The 17,167-nt window shown below is 53.9% G+C and overlaps 1 protein-coding gene across 1 annotated transcript in view; it reads left to right on the top strand.

Moving 5' to 3' along the window:
• Positions 1-6,808: 6,808 nt before the first annotated feature.
• The window catches only part of ASTN2 (astrotactin 2), a 262,038-nt gene continuing 251,679 nt past the window's right edge, over positions 6,809-17,167 (top strand). Inside the window, exon 1 of the mRNA XM_090121266.1 lies at positions 6,809-7,151. Within this exon, the coding sequence (XP_089977392.1) occupies positions 6,809-7,151 (343 nt within the window). The remainder of the gene's footprint in view (positions 7,152-17,167) is intronic.

The raw sequence follows: 17,167 nt of genomic DNA, 5'->3' as shown, positions 1-17,167 counted from the left end.
GATGTGGCCGGCGGATGCACGCCAACGTTTCCAAAGGGTTAAATTACGTGGTGCACCAACCAGACAATAATCTGTTGTGATCTGCTGGTTAAATATGCATTCAGCTCTGCTGGAGTCTGACTTACCAGATAGATTTGTTCTAGTTTATGAAGTGGCTGTGTATTTAGGACACATTATGTGCAGATGTACTGGGCTTGAGGGGGGAGCTGATACGCCAGAGTGGCCAAACTTTGGAAGAGGAGCAGAAATGAAGGAAGTGCTTTGCCAGGATGAGTATTAGCAGCGAGGTCCTCAGCACTGCTTCCATGCAGGGGGAGGTGGAGGCTTTGGCATAGGGCAGGGAAAGCAAATCAACCGATTAACTCAGTGAGGAAACAAAGAACATGCCTCAGATTGAACGAGGATGTGACCTGAGATTGCGTGGTTCTGCTGCTGGTAAACATGTTTTCTGTTTTTGCTGTAACACTATTGACATTTTGGAATGATCAGAATATTTCAGCGTGTGTTTAACGAGACAGAAGTACCGGATTTCAATACTGTCAGCTCTAGAAAGCGGGAGGCAGGCCCTAAATTACCTCCACAATCACAACAATTGAAAAGTGCCATTACTTCTTCATTCGCCTTCTACTTTGCCAGCCCCCTCTGCAGCCTCTCCTGGGAGCAGAGTGCAGCAGGAGGAGGCAGGGGCAGGTGTGATGCTCGGGGTGCTGGGGAAGCAGTGAGCACACACACCTGGCAGCCCCAGGGCGCATTCCTGGAGCAGCTGTGTGAGCTTCCCCTGCACTACCCCACAGCGCCTGGGGGATGCCTTGCCCTCACCCTGCAGCCCCTGCTCTTTGCTGTGGGTGCTGGGATGCCAATTAATGCAGTGCTGGGTCGGTGTGGCAGTGAGGGCTTGCAGCTGGCAGGGACAGGTGAGCTGAGCGTGGTTTCACCCACAGATTGTAATAATGGCACAGCACTGCTGCCCGCTTTCAGCCAGCCATCGCTTTCAGAAAAAGCCCTGTGTCTTCATTACCTTCCCCTCCAGCCATCTGGTCCCCCAGCCTGACCTTTTTTAAAAAGATTGGTTCAAAAAAAAAAAACTAGAGCAGTCCCTGAACAGCAGACCTTGCGTGTCATGTCTGAGCCCAGAGCAAGTTTTTATGTCCAAGCTGTAAAACCTTGAAAATAAAGATTTATAATTGAGATTCTGGCTGAAGCGGAGTGAACAGAGATGGTCTAATTAAATTCTGTGGTGGATATAATTAACCCATTTATTCATTTATTACCCTTTATACAGCTAATGCAGGCTGCACCATCACCACTTATTTATGGAGAAACTGCTATGTAGTGTTGGGCTGGGGCTGCCCAGCAGCTGGCTCCGTTGGGTTGCCCATTGGGTTGCCACTGGGTTGCCCATTGGCATCACAGAATCATGGGCTCATTTGAGTTGGAAGAGACCCATAAAGGCCATCTGGTCACGCTCCCTGCAATGAACAGGGACACTCACAGCTCCATCAGTGCTCTGAGCCCCATCCCCTGGTCTGTTTGCAGGGATGGGGCAACCAACACCTCCCTGGGCAACCTGTGCCAGTGCCTCATTGCCCTTATTGTAAAAAATTTCTTTCTAATATCCAGTCTAAATCTCCCCTCTTTTAATTTGAAACCACTTCTCGTCCTATCAAATGCTCATTGGGATTTTACTGTGGACTTCTGGGCAGACCTGACAGTGTGGTGCTTTGGGATCAAAGGGCTTTTGTTGGTGTTCTTTAAGAGCAGAGTGTCTCTGCCGTACACCAGCTCTGTGGCAGTGAGTTCTCACTGTGCCCTGTCAAGGGCTGCAGAGATATCCACACTGACGTGTGCAGATTTCTGCTTTCTCTCCTCCACAGCTCAGTGTGGGAATGGCACTTGCCAACCAGTAACACAGATAACTACTCACGCATCCTTGGGGAGAGCCTCATCTGACTAAAAGCCACGCTGGCTCTTCCGGAACGGAGCTGTCTTTTTATTTTTATTTTTTCCCAAAGAAACATTTCACTTTGCTCTCTCACAGCCATCACGAGATAAAAAACAATGAATCAACCAGAGATTATTTTTCATGAAAGTTTAATGAGGCGCTGTCCCCTTCCAGCGCCTGTGTGAGCCAACCTGGATGAGCACACAGGGCTGGAACGTGGAATTAAAAACTGTTGTTTGAGAGGCAAGAAGAGCAGGGAGAACCCTTTTCTCACTGTCTATCTGCCTGGACAGAGCATCATGCAAAGACTCATCGCTGGCAGTGCAGCCTCTGTCCCTCTGCCCATCCATCTCCAGGCAGCAGCAGCCACTCCTGGCCCCTCCTCCCACAGCCTTCTCCTTCCCCTCCCTTGGCTGCTCCTTAATATTTCATGCATCAAAGAAGTTTCACTTGTAATGCAAAAAAAAAAAAAAAAAAAAAAAAAAAAAAATCCAAAACCTGATTAATTAAGTAGAGTGCAAGAGTTACGTGCATTTAAAGTTTCTTTCATCTTGGGAAGGAGGGGAGCGATGCTGGAGGCTGCTATTGCTCACGGGTGTCTGAGGGCAGGCAGTGATGGACTGGCTGGTTGGTAGGGAGGGGAACAACAGTGTGCAGCATTCCTGCTGTCGTCTCTTCCAGCAAAAGCCTCACCTCCCTTGGCTCCAGTAGTTGGTTGCCTTCCAGTTGCCTCTGTGAGGCTCTCTCTCAGGCTGTCCCTTCCTCCCTCTGCCCACAGGGATGCCTGGAGAGGGGCAGCAGGGTGAGCTGTGTGGAGGTGGTGGCTGCAAGATGTCAGCACGTGGCAGGAAGAACACTGAGTGCACCAGTGCTGTGGTTATGAGCACCAGCTCACCTTCCCACCGGGGTAAGCTGAGTTATTGATGCTGATGGGACTCGTACAGAGTGAAACACAGCCTTGTGATCACACCGCAGCTCAGACTTTCTTCTCCTCTTGCTGGCAGCCTGATTGGCGATGTGTTAGCAGCGAAGATGCTCTGTATATTGTAAATACAAGGTGCATTTTAATGGCTGTTGCTGTATGCACATCTCTTCGGTAACAGAGCCAATTGAAAGCCACTTCAGAAAGCTGCTATTGATAGCTTTGCGATAACCTCCCCCGTGCCAGCCGATAAAAGATGCATTAGTTCTGCGTGCCCAGAAACCCAGCGCCTGGGATTGGAAGTCGAAGAGTGCTTCATGTGTGACCCTTTAACTCGAACGATTTCTCCCTCCCCGTCCTTTTTATGCCTGGAAAGTTTGAGCATTTTAAGCACTTTCCAGTAAAATGTCTGCACAAAGTTCCTCGCAGAGGAACAGAATCACGGGTTTCTGAATCCCACCTGGGATATCATCATGCAGATAAAACCAACCCCGGAGCTGAGCTTGGGAATAAGAAAGAAGGCAGTGCCTGAAACTTCTGCTGAAAGAAATCCGCCTGGGTGAAAAGCTGGAAGGAAGGTGGGCAGGTGCAGACAGGAGGTGGCACGGCACGTACGCTGTGCCTGCTGCACTGAGAGCATCCCACCGGTGCAGCTAATAGCTGAGGAACGCCCAGCTCACTCAGCCTGTGCTTTTATGCTGGAAAACCCACATTTGGGACTGCCACACGTACCGTTTCTGCAACCTTTTATATCTGTTACAGCAACATCTAATTATTTTCTTGCATTTTGCTATATGCAGGCGCTGACACCAGCCTCCACGTGCTGATGGAGGGGTGGGAATGGCACTGGCGTGCCCCGAGCTGCACACTGGGTGTGAATGGGGCCACGGCCTCCTGACAGCGCATCACTCCCCCCTGCACCCCCAGCAGATGGGGCCTGTCAGCAATTCCTGCAAGACAAGCAAAGTTCAGGAAGTGCTCCTCAGTATCTTCCTAGCAGGAGGAACTTCCTTGCCGTGGTGTGTTTTCCTTTGCTCATAGCATTTGCTTTCCTATTGAATGCTGCTCAGGGTGGATAATAGAAATCCATTACCTCCGTTATAAACCAGGACAGAAATATTTCACTTTGCAAATATTACCGGTGGCTTTCAAACAGTTTTGTGTTTATCTCAATTCTTCAGAACTAAAAAGCAGGTGGAATCCTTTTTTTTTGCAAAAGAGAAACTGAGATGTGTGCTTACACTGGGGCTGCATTTAGGCTGAATGTGCCTATTTAAAGGCAGTGGCTTGAGGAAAGCTCCCCTTTGTCATCATGCCCATGTTTGTACAGGAGAGCTTGCAGAAATCTCAGCTAGCTGCTAACTGTGCTTTACTGATGTGGGCATGAAGGCAAAATAAAATGGGTGTACGGAAGATTTAACACAAGGCATAAGACAGACAGTGCTGATTTTGGGTTTCTGGGTAGGGGCACGGACAGAACATCCCCTGAGGTCCCTCCCAGCTCTGTTTTTCTATTATCTCATGACTTGCCCAAGGATGGACAGTCAGCAGCAAAGCAAGCATATGAGCTCAAGTCTCCCAACCTTCTCTTTCCAACTCTGCACCCTAAAACTCATTCCATTCATTGTCCAGTGCCATATGCTACAGCAGAGAACAGCTGGATTAAGCTAGAAGATGCATTCCCCTCTTCCATTCAGCCCCACTAAGCACAAATCTGAAGGAATAAACCAGCACACCAATGCACACAGCCCACTGGGCTCCATCCTGACCCCATGGGTTAGATTGCTTTCCCCTAGGTTTCCCATTGCCTTTCCATAGGTTTCCCTTTGCCTTCTCCTAGGTTGCACCCATCTGCCCCCCAGGTTTCCCCTGGTCTTCCATTAGGTTGCCTCTTGCTTTTTGCCTTGCCTTCCCCTACTTTGGCCCTTGCTTTCATCTTGCCTTCACATTTTATCCCAAGGCCTTCCTTGAGGTTTCCCCTTGACTTCTTTCCTTCCCCTAGGTTGCACCTTCTCTTCTCCTGGTTTCTCCTTGCCTTATCCTAAGTTTCCTCTTTCCTTCCCCTGGTTTCCCCTTGCCTAGCAGTGCAGAAAGGTCTCTGCTCCGCATGGGATGCCTGCAGGAATATAGTGAGTGGCTACAAGGAGACCTAAGCAACAGGGATACGGCCCTACACAGAAATAGTTCCTCTTTTTTTTGCAGGTTTTCCAGTTCTAAAAAATAAAAATGCTCTTCATCTCCTTTTAGACAGACTGTCTTACCATGTGTCATTCTGTATATCTATGCAATGCTGTTCCTTTGCTCGCTCTTTCCTACAATCTTCAAAACTAGAAAAAAAGAAATCAGTGTGTGTAGTGACAGCAGCCTCAGCCAGTCCCAAACCTATCCATTTCCCCTTAAAAATAATACAAAGAGGATGGGTGGGGGAACCTTTTCTCCTGTGGTTGCAGATCTCCCAACCCAGCACTCCCTGTGCACATGTGGATGCTCTCCACGGGGGCTGTGGTTGTTGGGCTGTGAGCTGGAGCAGGGCACGGCTCCCACTGTTTGTTTGCTGCATTTTGTCTCTGCCATTCTGCCCTTGTTGTGGTTTTAACATTCAGTGACCTGGGTATCTCGGAAGGCTGTTTTGCTTCAATAGGCGTATGATGAATTGATCTTAATTAGCTTGTGGAAATAATATAAGCCTGAGCATTAAGCGCGCTTTGTTAGGGTTTTGACATGTTCTTTTATCTGTACATCTACAAATAAAATCAGGTAGATTAGCAGTCACTCGGAAATTGTTGTTGTGAGTCACTGGCTCACAACTGCTGTGGGCTGCCTGTCCCCACTGCTGTTAGTCACCCGTGGGCAGCTCGTGGTGTTGGGGCAGGGCTCAGCCCCATTGAATTGCCTGAGGTTTGCCTCTCAGCTGACCCCTGTGGTTCCAGCATCCCCCCCTGCAATTCCAACCTCCCATCCCTCTTGGCTCTGCCGTGCCTCAAGGCAGAGCATGAGCCAAAACCACACATCTGTGGAGCTCGTCTGGTTGGTGTAAACACACATCCAGCCCTCGGATGGTATCAGGGCACATGTGTGATGGATGGATACGGGCATCTGTGATCAGACCTCAGCAGCATTTTGGCCTCTGGCTCCCATTTAAGTGCCGGCTGTTAAAGACCAGGTCAAAAATCTGCTATAAGTCAGCGGTGTGGCTGCTCCAGGCTCAGTGCTGAGAGCCATCTCCGTGTGCTACGGGACCTGCAGATGGCTGTTCACCTGGAACCAGCTAATAACGAGTAAAAGCTCGCAGGGAGCTTCTGTGCTACTGCAGCCAGGCTGAGCCTATAGGGAAGGATAAGCCCGTGGGTACGTGCAGCAATCAGCTACATCCCACCGCCAGAAAGTGAGCAGACATGGAAAGGAAAAGCTGGATAAGTAGGAAAAGGATGGTCTGCAAAGGGCGGTGGGGATGGGAGAGAGATGCGATGGCACGGGGAGAACGGAGAGGATGAAGTGGTGGAGCGGGATGGCAGGAGGGGCACGAGGGGCGGCACAGCGCTAGGGAGAACCACAGGATCGCAGAGGGGCTCGGGGGGCCTCAAAGATCGCCCCGCCGTGGGCACGGTCGCCAAGCACTCGATCGGGCTGCCCGGGATCCCACCTGCAGGCTGCTACAGGTAGCGAGCGAACCGGGGCCCGAGTTAACCTTAAGGCGAGGGAAAGCCGACGGCGAGAACGGAGCCCGCTGCGAAACGGGGCGGCCCTGCGGCGGGCGGCGGGCGAACGGGACCGGGGGGCGCCGGGCCTGGATCCGAACGGGGCCGGGGCGGGGTGGGGGCGGAGCCGGGGGCGGAGCCGGGCGGCGGCGGCGGGCTGGGGCGGCTCAGTGCGCCCGGCGCCGCTCGCGTCTCCCCGCTTCGCCTCGCGTCGCTTCGCCGCGGTTCTCCCGCGCCCGGCCCGGCATGGCCGCTCCGCCGCGCCGCCGCTCCGCGTCTCCGGCCCCGCCGCCGCCGCCGGTTCCTCCGGCGCTGCTGGTGCTGGCGGTGCTGCTGGGCGGCGGGCCCGGCGCGGCGGCGGTGGCGGCGGCGGCGGCGGCGTCGCGGGAACCCCCCGGTCCGTGCCGCGTGAAGACGGTCACCGTGTCCACGCTGCCGGTGCTCCGCGAAAACGACATCAGCTGGAGTGGAGCCCCGCCGCCCGCCGCCGCCGATTCCCGTCTGCTGCTCTTCGTCCGCAGCGAGCTGCCCGGCCGCGTCGCCGTGCAGGACGATCTGGATAACACCGAGCTGCCCTTCTTCACCCTCGGTAAGCGGCGGCCGCTCCCGGCCCGGCTCTGCCCGCAGCGCCCGCAGCCCGCAACGGCACCCGGCGTTGCTTCGCGGCTTTCCGTTCTCTCTCCGTTCTTACAGAAATATCGCTGTTATTTTCTATCGGGGAGGGATTTCAGCGGGGCCCGTGCTAACCTGCGAGTCAGCGCTCCGTGCCCGGTGCCGGGCTCAGCCCCGGGGGAGGCACCGCGGCGCCGGGTCTCTTTTCTCGGCAGCCCGCATTTCTGAACGCTTCGTCTCGGTGCTCTTCAGCTCGTTCTTGCTTCGTGCCCAACTCCCGTGATAGGCTCTGTTGCGGAACGCCTGCGGACTTTCTCTCTGTTTTCGCCTTTGTGGGGAGGGGGATTGCGCTACAAATAGCCGTGTGGCCGTGCTTTGGGTGTCGGTGCCCGGGGTCGGGGTGCCCCGGGCTTCGTCCGGTCCCTTTCAGCCCTTTGTGTGCCATAAGCAGCGCCGCTCAGCCCGAGCGAGCTGCTCAGAATTCTGCGTGGAGTGCTGGCTGTGCGCTGTGCCAGAGCGCCGACGGCTTCTGCTGATCTCTTTAGCCACCGGCTTTCTTGCATTTTGGTGTCTGTACATAAGGTAATCCCTGCTGAACTTCGTGTCCGAGCTGCTGCTCGGCGCAGCTGGGCTGCGTGCAGTGGGTGCCCAGAGCTGCTCTGTGTGGGCACCGAGCACCGTGTCCCCTCGTGCAGTGACTGCTGTCCTCCAGGTGCAGTGGGAGATCAGCCGGCTGTGCCTCCCGCTCCCTCCACCCCCCCTCCTGGGAAGCTTCATGGCAAATCCCTGCAATAAATAAGTTGGTGACACTTCTCAAACTGAGCCTTTTCCATCCTGCCTTTGCCATGTGCCTCCCTTCAGCGCAACTGCCGAAATCCCCCACAACCCAGCTGCTCTATTTCAAGTAATAGAAGTGGGAATCCAAGGCTGGATGCAGTTGGAATGACATTTGCCTTACAATGATTAAAAGTAACAACAAGTTTTGTGGTTCGCTGCCTTGAATTTCCCGATTAGAGCATGGTTTCTTCAGGGACTGAGGGTGAATTGGGCACTGATCTAAATATATCAGAAGGCAGAGAAACCCCTCTGCGTGCAGTGTAGGTTACAGCTCAAGTTGGAGGAGAGAAATGTGTCTTGATAGATCCGAGACGTGATCTTGTCTTGCAAATCCTATTGCTGTGACTGACTGCTGGTAGAGAGACCACGGCTTGGTCTGAGAAATCCCTTCTCCTTGCTCAGGGTGTTGGTTATGTGTGTTTTCTGGAGTACAGGGCACGTTTCTTGCAAAGCTGTGTTTCTGTCGCTGTCACTTTGCGGATGTGAGACCCCCGCCGTGCAGGTGTAGTGCAGCTAAATGGGGCACTGGGGTGGCTGCTGTAGGCCTAAAGCACTCAGTGGGATGCCATCCTGAGGAGGGAAAGCCCTCTTCCTTCCCCACAATCTGTCTCATGGATTGTGGTGGGTGCTCTGATATCTCAAAGCTGTTGTGTTTCTTCCCATCTCCTGGTGTGGCAACTGAGCTGAGCTATGGGTCAGTGCTTTGCTGTTCCACTGCTGGCAGTGAAGTTTTGTGCTTTTTTCCTGCTGCTCCTAAACTGAGCAGGGGTTGGGGACTGACTGGAGAGCTGCTGCCGCCTCAAAGGGGGCTCTTGGAGGTGAGAATTGTGCTGCTGGTGGGAGATCAGTGCAGTCGCTAAGCTGGGATTGCTTTAAATGCTTCCCTGTGCCGAATTCTTCGGTAGTCCCCATTGATGGTAAATTTCTGACGTTTGTTGTGTGTTGCTGGATGTGTTTGCTGGGTGGTTAGGCTGGAACAGAGGGAGATGTGTAAGGGCTGAAGTCCCACTGCTTTCCAGCCTGACAGAGGCTCCTCAGTGCCTCTGAGCCCAGGCATGAGCACAGGCTGCTGGCAGCTCAGTGGGTGAAGCTGTGGTGAGGAGCTCTCTTAAAACCCAGTGCTGGCGTTGTGGTCTCAGAAGAAGTGAAATTATTTGGGATAATAATGTGATCCTGCTCATGTGCAGCATGGCGGCTGCTGGGTGATGCCCTCGCTGTCCCTGCCAAGTGCTGCTGCCACACACTGCCCTGCTCCATCCCGGGACCAAAGCTCTTCCAGGCATTAAAGCCTTGCCCTGACGTGGGTATGGGTTGGTTTGAGTGCTGTGGCTGCAGGAGGTGTCCTGTCCTCTTGGGTCCTGAGCCCCTGCTGGAGGATGGGGGTCTGCAGCCAGAGCCTCGTCTGCAGCTGTGCAAAACTTCAGCTGGATTTGCAGGCTGATGGGTGGAGGGAATGGCTGCTTGGAGCCGGTGGGTGCTGCAAAGCACAGCCAGGAGCCCTGCTGGTTGGGAGGTGGCTCTGTGCTGGGGCTGTCCCTGTTAAGGGGTGGTGGGGGTCCGGTGTGGCCCCAAACTTTGCTCCCTCCTCGCGTTGCTTCTGCCTGTGGCAGCAGTGCCTGCAGGCAGCACTTGGGGCCCTTCTCTCCAGCTCTGAGCCATGTGTTCCCTCTGTGGATGCACAAAGGATGGTTCTCCCTTTTCCCCATGCTTGTATTACTTGAAAATCAGACAGCAAAGCGCGGTGATGGCAGGAGATGACAAATGTAACTTCACCACCAGCGCATTATGAATTGCTGCGCATCCCCTTTCCTGAAACAGCCTCCTGCCCTTTCCTTAACCTTGGGTACAACCGATGCTTTGCGGTATTATTATTTTTTTCCCCCCCACCTCTCATTCTTCTGGTGTTACACTGCGAATGGCGCAGCGTGCCATTGACTTTGTTCCTGCACGGCCAGGCTGTGTGAGGTGTGTGCTGTGCTGCAGTCCGTGCCGTGCACCACACAATAGCAGCACTCTGCCTGAAGTGCAATTTGGGAGCGGAGCAGTTTGCTTCCGTGCCTCATCTGGATGAGCAAAATGTGCACACAGATACAGAGGGAGGAAGAGGCAGGCAGGCAGGCAGACGTTTGCTGCTCTTAGCCGATAGTGGCTTACGTAAGGATGGTTTACTTACATGGCTTTGGTGGTGCAGCGTGCCCTGCCTGCAGTGCTGGGGCTATTGGAGTGGTGCTGTGCATCACCTGCATCCAGCCCAGTGCAGGTATCTCCGTCCTGGAGCCACGCAGCTCCTCCAGCACTTCTCTTTTCTCTCTGAACTTTTCTTGAAGCCATCTTGGAACTTCTCTTTTTCTCCAGGATAAGAATGCATTACAATAATGGAAAGCACTTAGTTCCTTGTTGATTGTTTGAATTTACTGCTTTTTTTTTTTTCTTTCTTTTGAGCAGACGTGAGCAGGGTTTTGGTGCTCTTTGCTTTTGTCAACAGCTGTGGGTTTTGTGGAGCAGGTGGGGAGACTGAGGGCTGCCTTGAACCCTGCTGGGAATGGAGCTTCTTGGTGCTGCTTTAAAGGAGGGCAGGTCCTCCAGGTGCTCAGCCTGCTGGGCAGAGGTTTGGTCAATCAAGTGCTATTTTTTATTTCTCTTATATTGCAATACCTGAGGTTTAGGTCAGATCTGCATGGATGGGGACAACCTGGGGAGGGCAGTGGCACTGCAGCACTACTGAATGCTGCGGTTGCATTTCTCCCTGTGAGCTCTGGGAGGGGGTTCTGGGCTCAAGGTCCCTCCACAGTGGATGCAGGGGAGTGAGCCCTGTAGCACCCAGAGGGCTGTGGGCACAGAGGTGTTCATGGGGGTGGGTCAGCCCTGAGTGCTGACCCCAAAGCAGAGTCAGACGTGGCGCGTCCAGCACGGTCAGGTGGGCTTGCATGAATTTGGTTTTGTCTCCAGGAGAGAAATTCCCAGCTCAAACTGGAATCTGTAGCTGTATTGGAAGCTGTACTCGGGGAATTGCTGCTTTCCAAGAGTACCCGTGTTGACCAGCTAGTGGCAACAGAAGATTAACTATAGCACAGGCAGGCAGCGCTGCGCGGGGCTGGCGGCTGGAAGGCTGTGCTGGGATCCCCTGCTCCCCACGGCAGCAGTGGGGTTTGGGACGTCGCTGTGCCAGGAGCGAGCTTTGTTACTGCAGGGAGAAATGTGCTTTTCTCCAGGAGGTTTCTCTATGCACACCGGGGCTGGGGTGGGGGGTGAGCATCCTCCAGGGCAGCCTGTGCTCAGTGCAGGAGGGCACTGCCTCCAAAATATGCTACCTGTGCCTTTCTAAGCCCTGGGTATGGCTGTGAAGCTGGGCTGGCTAGCCAACAAGCCTCAGAGCTGCCATAGTGATGGGGTGCTGCTGCTGGAACCCCCTGAGCTGAGGGGCTGTGCTGGTGCCAGGGAAAGGAGTGCAGGCACAGGTCTGTGTGAGCCAGGATGGGGACAGATTGATGTCACCTGTGGGAGCAGTGAAGGGCTGATCTCATGCTGCTGGCACATATGTTAGCAGTCACAGGTGGCTGGAGAAGCACCTCCAGCGCAGCAAAATGCCTGGTGGAGCATGGGGGCAGATGGGCTGGAGGGAAAAGGGGAGGAAGTAGACATGCCTTGCTTGAAGCCTTTCATTGACAATGCTGTCCCCGTAGTGCAGCTCGTTTTGGGAATTTCCCTCCTGCGTTGAGCAGTGGGAGACCTCGACCAGCCCTCCTCCCTGTGCCGGCATCGGGCAGGGATCTGCCTGTGTGTAACCAGCTGAGGAAGTGGTGCCACTTAAAAGAATTGAATGCTCGTGCTGCTGCTCGGGTCCCGGCTAATTTGGTTAAGGTTTCCAGTGTCCAGACAGTATGGAGACACTTAATGGTATTGAAGAAGCAGAATGGTATGCGGAGGGGGTGAGCAGCAGTCGCAGCTTCCTGCGTCTGCACTGCTGGGCAGAGCTTTCTGGCAGGGAGATGGGGCAGATAGGGGCTGGCAGGGAGGGAGGCACATGTACTTGGGGGAGGCACGAGTCCCTCTGTTTCTCATTACCAGTTCCCTGCCAGTCTTGCACCCCTCCCTCTGTGCCTCCAGCTCCGCTGTCTCCGTGCAAGACAAAGTCTGCGTGAAACCAGACTGGCTTTGAAAGCAGCAGAGAAAGGGGAGAAATTTTCCATTAGCAGCATCAGCAGTAAAAGAGATTTCCCAGTCACCTGGTAACTGCTGTGTTTAGGAAGATTATGGTGCTGATGGGGCTGCTCCTAGGCATGTTCAAAGGAGCTGTCCTGGTAGGGATGGGGAGCGGTGCTTTTGGGATCGGGGACCTTTCTTTCTGTGGTGTTGGTGGGATGCTCCTGTGGGGAGGTGCTGTGCTTGCTGCAAAGACCTTAAAGTAAACTTAGGGTGGGAACTGACCCTCCACAAAGCAAATGGCAGACGAATAGGCAGTGGGTCCAAGGATGCCAGTGGTGGATCCACTGGAACCACCACCTCTCCACACTCATTCTCTTCAGTTGTGTCCCATTTGGGCTCGAGGCTGGGGGTGCCTGGCTGTGGCTGTATCAGTTCCCTGTGGTGTGGGATGGGGAGATGCAGGAGGCTGGCAGTCCCCCAGGACATCGATGTAAGAAGTCAGCTGTACTGCTGTCTTTGAGGCTTTGGGTCACGTTCTTTTTCCCTTTCCTTATCTCTTGGTGGGACAGGTTGGGCTGAGGCTGCAGTGCCTGCTTCAGTCATAGTTCTTTCTCGTCTCCTGTAACTCTCTGCTGTGTAAATTAGAGTTTAAGCTCCCTCCTGCCAAGCTCCAGTCTGGGGGGTTTCTCCCTGGGTTTTTCTGCAGCTGGTGTCACTTTGCAGTGGAGCTCTGTGTCTCCCAAGGCATGGGAGAGAGATGGAGGGCACTGGGAGGAGGTACCCATAGGTGAGGTTGGGAAGGGATGCAGAGGGCGGTGGACTGGTGTGCATTCCCCTCCCTCGCCCTTCCAAACTGTGCAGAGCAGGCTCCAGCTACACCCGCAGATTCATTTATAGGTCTCAATTCATTCTCATCTCCCAAAGCTCTCCCTGGTCCTGACCTGCAGTGGGCTTTGGCGTATGAGGCTCTGAAACTGAAGAGGAGGGATGCTGCAGAGGAGCTGCTGGCAGCATTTTGGGGACCTGACAGGTGCATTTGGCAGGGAGACAGCCTGCAGGCTGCGAGGTGGGTGGCATCGGTCTCATCTGCACAAGCAGCCCACTGGGTGCTGCATCCCCATCCTTGATGATGCCGAGGTGGCTTTATCACACACAGCCCCCGGGCTCTGGCTGAACTTTGTGTTCCAGCAATAAAGCCGAGCTGGGAGCTGTGTGCTGTAACAAAGCCCACAGATGTAACACACTCGTCTTGCAGCACACCTTTCATCTCTAGGAGTTCCAGAGAAGCTTTGCAGATGTGCTGCGCTGCAGGTGATGGAGTGCCATTGGTGATGGCTACGGATGCTCCCTGCGTCACCCCGGGAGCTGTGTGGGGTTGGGTCTCAGCTCAGTGCTGTGCTCTGCTTGTTTTTCCCTAAGCATGAGTTTCCTGGGAGTCAAAGGAGAGCGGTGCAGCTGTTCGTTATGCAAAAGCGGTGAAGAAATATTCTTCCTGGGGGCAGTAGGAGTGGGTGGGGATTAATTTTTGCACGGCTTCAACAGCTTTGGATGTCGGCAGCAGAAGAGTTCACAGGGGAACGTGCCCTCCATGCGGCCCCGGGAAGGTGGGCGATCCAGTTGGAGTGCTGAGAAATGGCTCCTGGCCATAAGGGCAGAGTTCAGCTGTGGGGCAGCACTGGGGGCTGAGACCACGTCTTGTCACCCTGCATTTCCTTCCCAAGTGACACCTGCTCCTGGCATCCCCAGAGCTGCAGTGGTGGGAGTTTAAAGCTCTGTCGTTGGTGGCAGCGCCCGAAAATCCACATTGCAAGTGGGAGAAGTGGCACTAAAAGAAGCCGTCATCAGAGGCATATGCTTGAAAAGCTGAAGTTAGCTCAAATCTATTTCGGTTTGGAGTGGTGCTCACTTAGCCTGCGTTGTTTAGCAGTTAGTTTATGGGATGCATTTTCCCATCCTGTGTCGCTCCTTCAACGCGTGCTATAAAACTGTAAAATCTCAACTTGCCTTCTCTCATACCCGTTAAGGGCATCCTGGTGCACGGGAGATGGAGGATGTGCGGTGTGCAGCGTGGAGGGAGGTCGGGGCCGCTGCCTGTAGGGGCTGCTCACAGCCAGCGTGGGGGATTGCTGCACGGCAGCTCGCACCGTCCTGGGCTTTGCTCTGCTCTTGCAGCAGCTGGCCGTGCTGCCGAACAGCAGGCTGTGCCTTAAGCACGCTGTGTGCTGTGCCACGTGGGAATCGGGCTGAGAATCACAGTGATGGCATCAGGGCAGGGTTTGGGCTTTGCTGATTTAGGGTGTGGGGATACCTGTGGCATCCTACAATTGAATGCTTTACCCAGAATGTGTGTGTGTCTGGGAAGATGGTCTCTGCTGCCCAGGCTTGCTTTGCAAGCTGTTGTAAACCTTCCCCTCCTGAGGGGTTTTACAGCATGTTTCAATGAGCCACTGGAAGGCAAAACAGGAAAAAAAATCCTGTTTGCAGCACTGCTCCCAGCTGGGCAGCCTGGGGCAAGGTGGGGATGCTGCAGGAAAGCTGTGCTTGGTGAGAGCCCTCCCTCTGCACAGCAACCCTTCTGTGTTCCTCCACAGCCCCCACTCTGCTGGTGGGGACCTGCGTTTGGCTCTTGAAATTCTTTGGCATATTGCTGCACAGCCTTGGTATGTGTGCTGTGAGTGATTTTTAAACTCGGTTTGCAGCAGACCTTGGTTTGCAGAGCCTCCCCTTCCTGCAGCAGGAATGCTGCACATCTGCAGCAGCTCCGTGGTCACCTCCCTGCGGGGTGTTGTCCCACATTGCTGTGTCCTACATGGAGCTGGCACGGGGCAGCAGCTCCTCACCTTAGGGTGGCTGGGAAGTGAAGAAGTCCATGCCCTGGCTGTGGCGCAAGTTGCAAACGTTGCCTGTTAACGTGGGATTGCAGTTATCACTGCTTGTTCTGATTGCTTCTCTGTAAAACGGTTCTGAAGGCACCTGAGGGCAAAGCAGGAGGTGTTGATATTCTTCTTTTGCTGTTGTTGGGTGAGGGAAGGCTTGGATGGAAGAAAAGCTTTGCTGTTTGTAATGGTGCTTCTCACCTTGTCTGTAGCAGCTGGAGGGCATGGGTACTGGGGAGTGAGCTGCAGCTTCCCTGGGACAGCTGGGAGCGTGTTGCTCAGCCTGCTCTACTTGCAAATCCATCCTGATACCTGCAGGGATGGGAGCTGCCCAGGGAGCAGCGTCTGTACCCAAGGGAAGGACTGCAGCAGGAGCACGGTCCACTGGGGCCACCAGGTCCATTCTGTGCAGCTCTCAGGAGCTTGCTGCTGCCTTTGGACATGGTGCTTGCTTGCACTTGGCTGCAGCAGGGATCTGTGCCTCTTGTATAAGCTGCAATGATCGCATAGCATCTCCATCAGTTCTTCATCCATCCACACTTCCAGCCCTCCAGTTCTTCATCCACCCACCCATCCATCCATTTCTCCATCCATCCCTCCGGTTCCCAATCCACGCATCCATCCCTTCAGTTCTCCATCCCTCCATCCGCCCCTCCAGTTTTCCAGCCATGCACCCAGTTCTTCACCCACACATCCATCCCTCCAGTTTTCCACCTGTCCACATATCCATCTACTTCTCCACCCATTGCTCCAGTTCTTCATCTTTCCATCCATCCCTCTGGTTCCCATCCATCCACCCATTTCTCCATCCATCCCGTGTCTCCCAGCCATTCTGAGTGCTGATCGAGGGTCTGTGTGCAGGGAGGGGTGTTTGTGTTAATTAGTGCTAGATGAAAGGAAGAGTTGTCGTTACTCAGAGGGCAACGTGTTCCAGTTTTATTGCAACTCCTTGGTGTAGGGCTTTAAAGTTGCATGTGTATGTGAACAGTAAGTTAGAAAAGATATTTTCAAGCAGAAAGGGCAGCATTGTTATGAAAATGCTGAAGGGGAATCGTGACACTGTTTTGAAGATGAAAGTATTAGAGCAAATTTAAACTGACATGTTTAAAAAAGAAAAAAAAAAGTTTGCATGAAAGACAGGTCTTGACTGTCTTCCCTGACAAATCTTCCCTGGCCAGAGGTGGCACAGCCCATGTGGAGGCTTTGGCTGTTGTCTGTGGCCCAGGAGGATGCGATGGTGCTGGTGGTGCTCCTGGAGCTGAGGAGCGGTGGGAGCAGCTGTGCTCATTGTGGTTCAAGCTGGTCTGAAAGCTGACAAATGCAAACAAATTTTTCACAGCTGTTTAGCAAGTATCTGCATAATGGATTAGCCAAAGGACAACATCTGGGCTGTGGGTGGAGGGGGGAGGCTGGAAATGGCCTCCTGCAGCCCTGGGCTGCTCTAGCTGGGGTAGGGGCTGGCTGTGAGTGTAAGGGCAGGAGGGGCAGAGCGTGGGGAGTTCCCAGCTCACAGCCTTCTACCAAGACTTCTCTAGAGACTTCTCCATCTCTACAGCCTCTGCTTTGCCTCTCCTGTCGGAGCTGCAGGCCATAGAATTGTGGAATGCCCCAAACCAGGGATCCTAGAATGGTTTGAGCTGGAAAGGACCTTTAAAGCTCATCTAGTCCAACTCTCTGCAGTGAACAGGGACATCTGCAGCTTGATCATAGAATACCCCGAGTTGGAAGGAACCCATTAGGATCACTGAGTCCAGTTCCCAGCTCCATGCAGCACCACCACCCAAACCCAATCCCAGTGTCTGAGTGGTGTCCCAGTGTCCCTTGAGCTCCAGCCTGCTGCCCTGGGAGCTGTGCTGTGCCCACCACCCTTTGGGCTACAGCCATTCCCCAGCCCTCCCCTGCCAACTCCATGCCATCCCCTTGGGTGCACCCTGCTGGGATGCAGGACAGAAGATGACATCTGTGGTGTGTGATGGTCGGGTAGCACAGCTGGACACCCATCTGTGCCTCTGCTTGGCATTTTCTTTTCCTTGACCTAAATGCATCACCGTGGGGTGATGGGTTCACGTTGCTGTTAAGCTCCAGTTTCCATTGCGTGTTCTCAGATACCCAGTGCCTCTGAGGCTGTGCCCTG

This window comes from Phasianus colchicus, chromosome 19, assembly GCF_987193195.1.
Source record: "Phasianus colchicus chromosome 19, bPhaCol1.hap1.1, whole genome shotgun sequence".
Lineage (NCBI taxonomy): Eukaryota > Metazoa > Chordata > Aves > Galliformes > Phasianidae > Phasianus > Phasianus colchicus.
The sequence above is the reverse complement of the archived record's forward strand: the minus strand, read 5'-3'. Positions and strand labels throughout refer to the sequence as shown.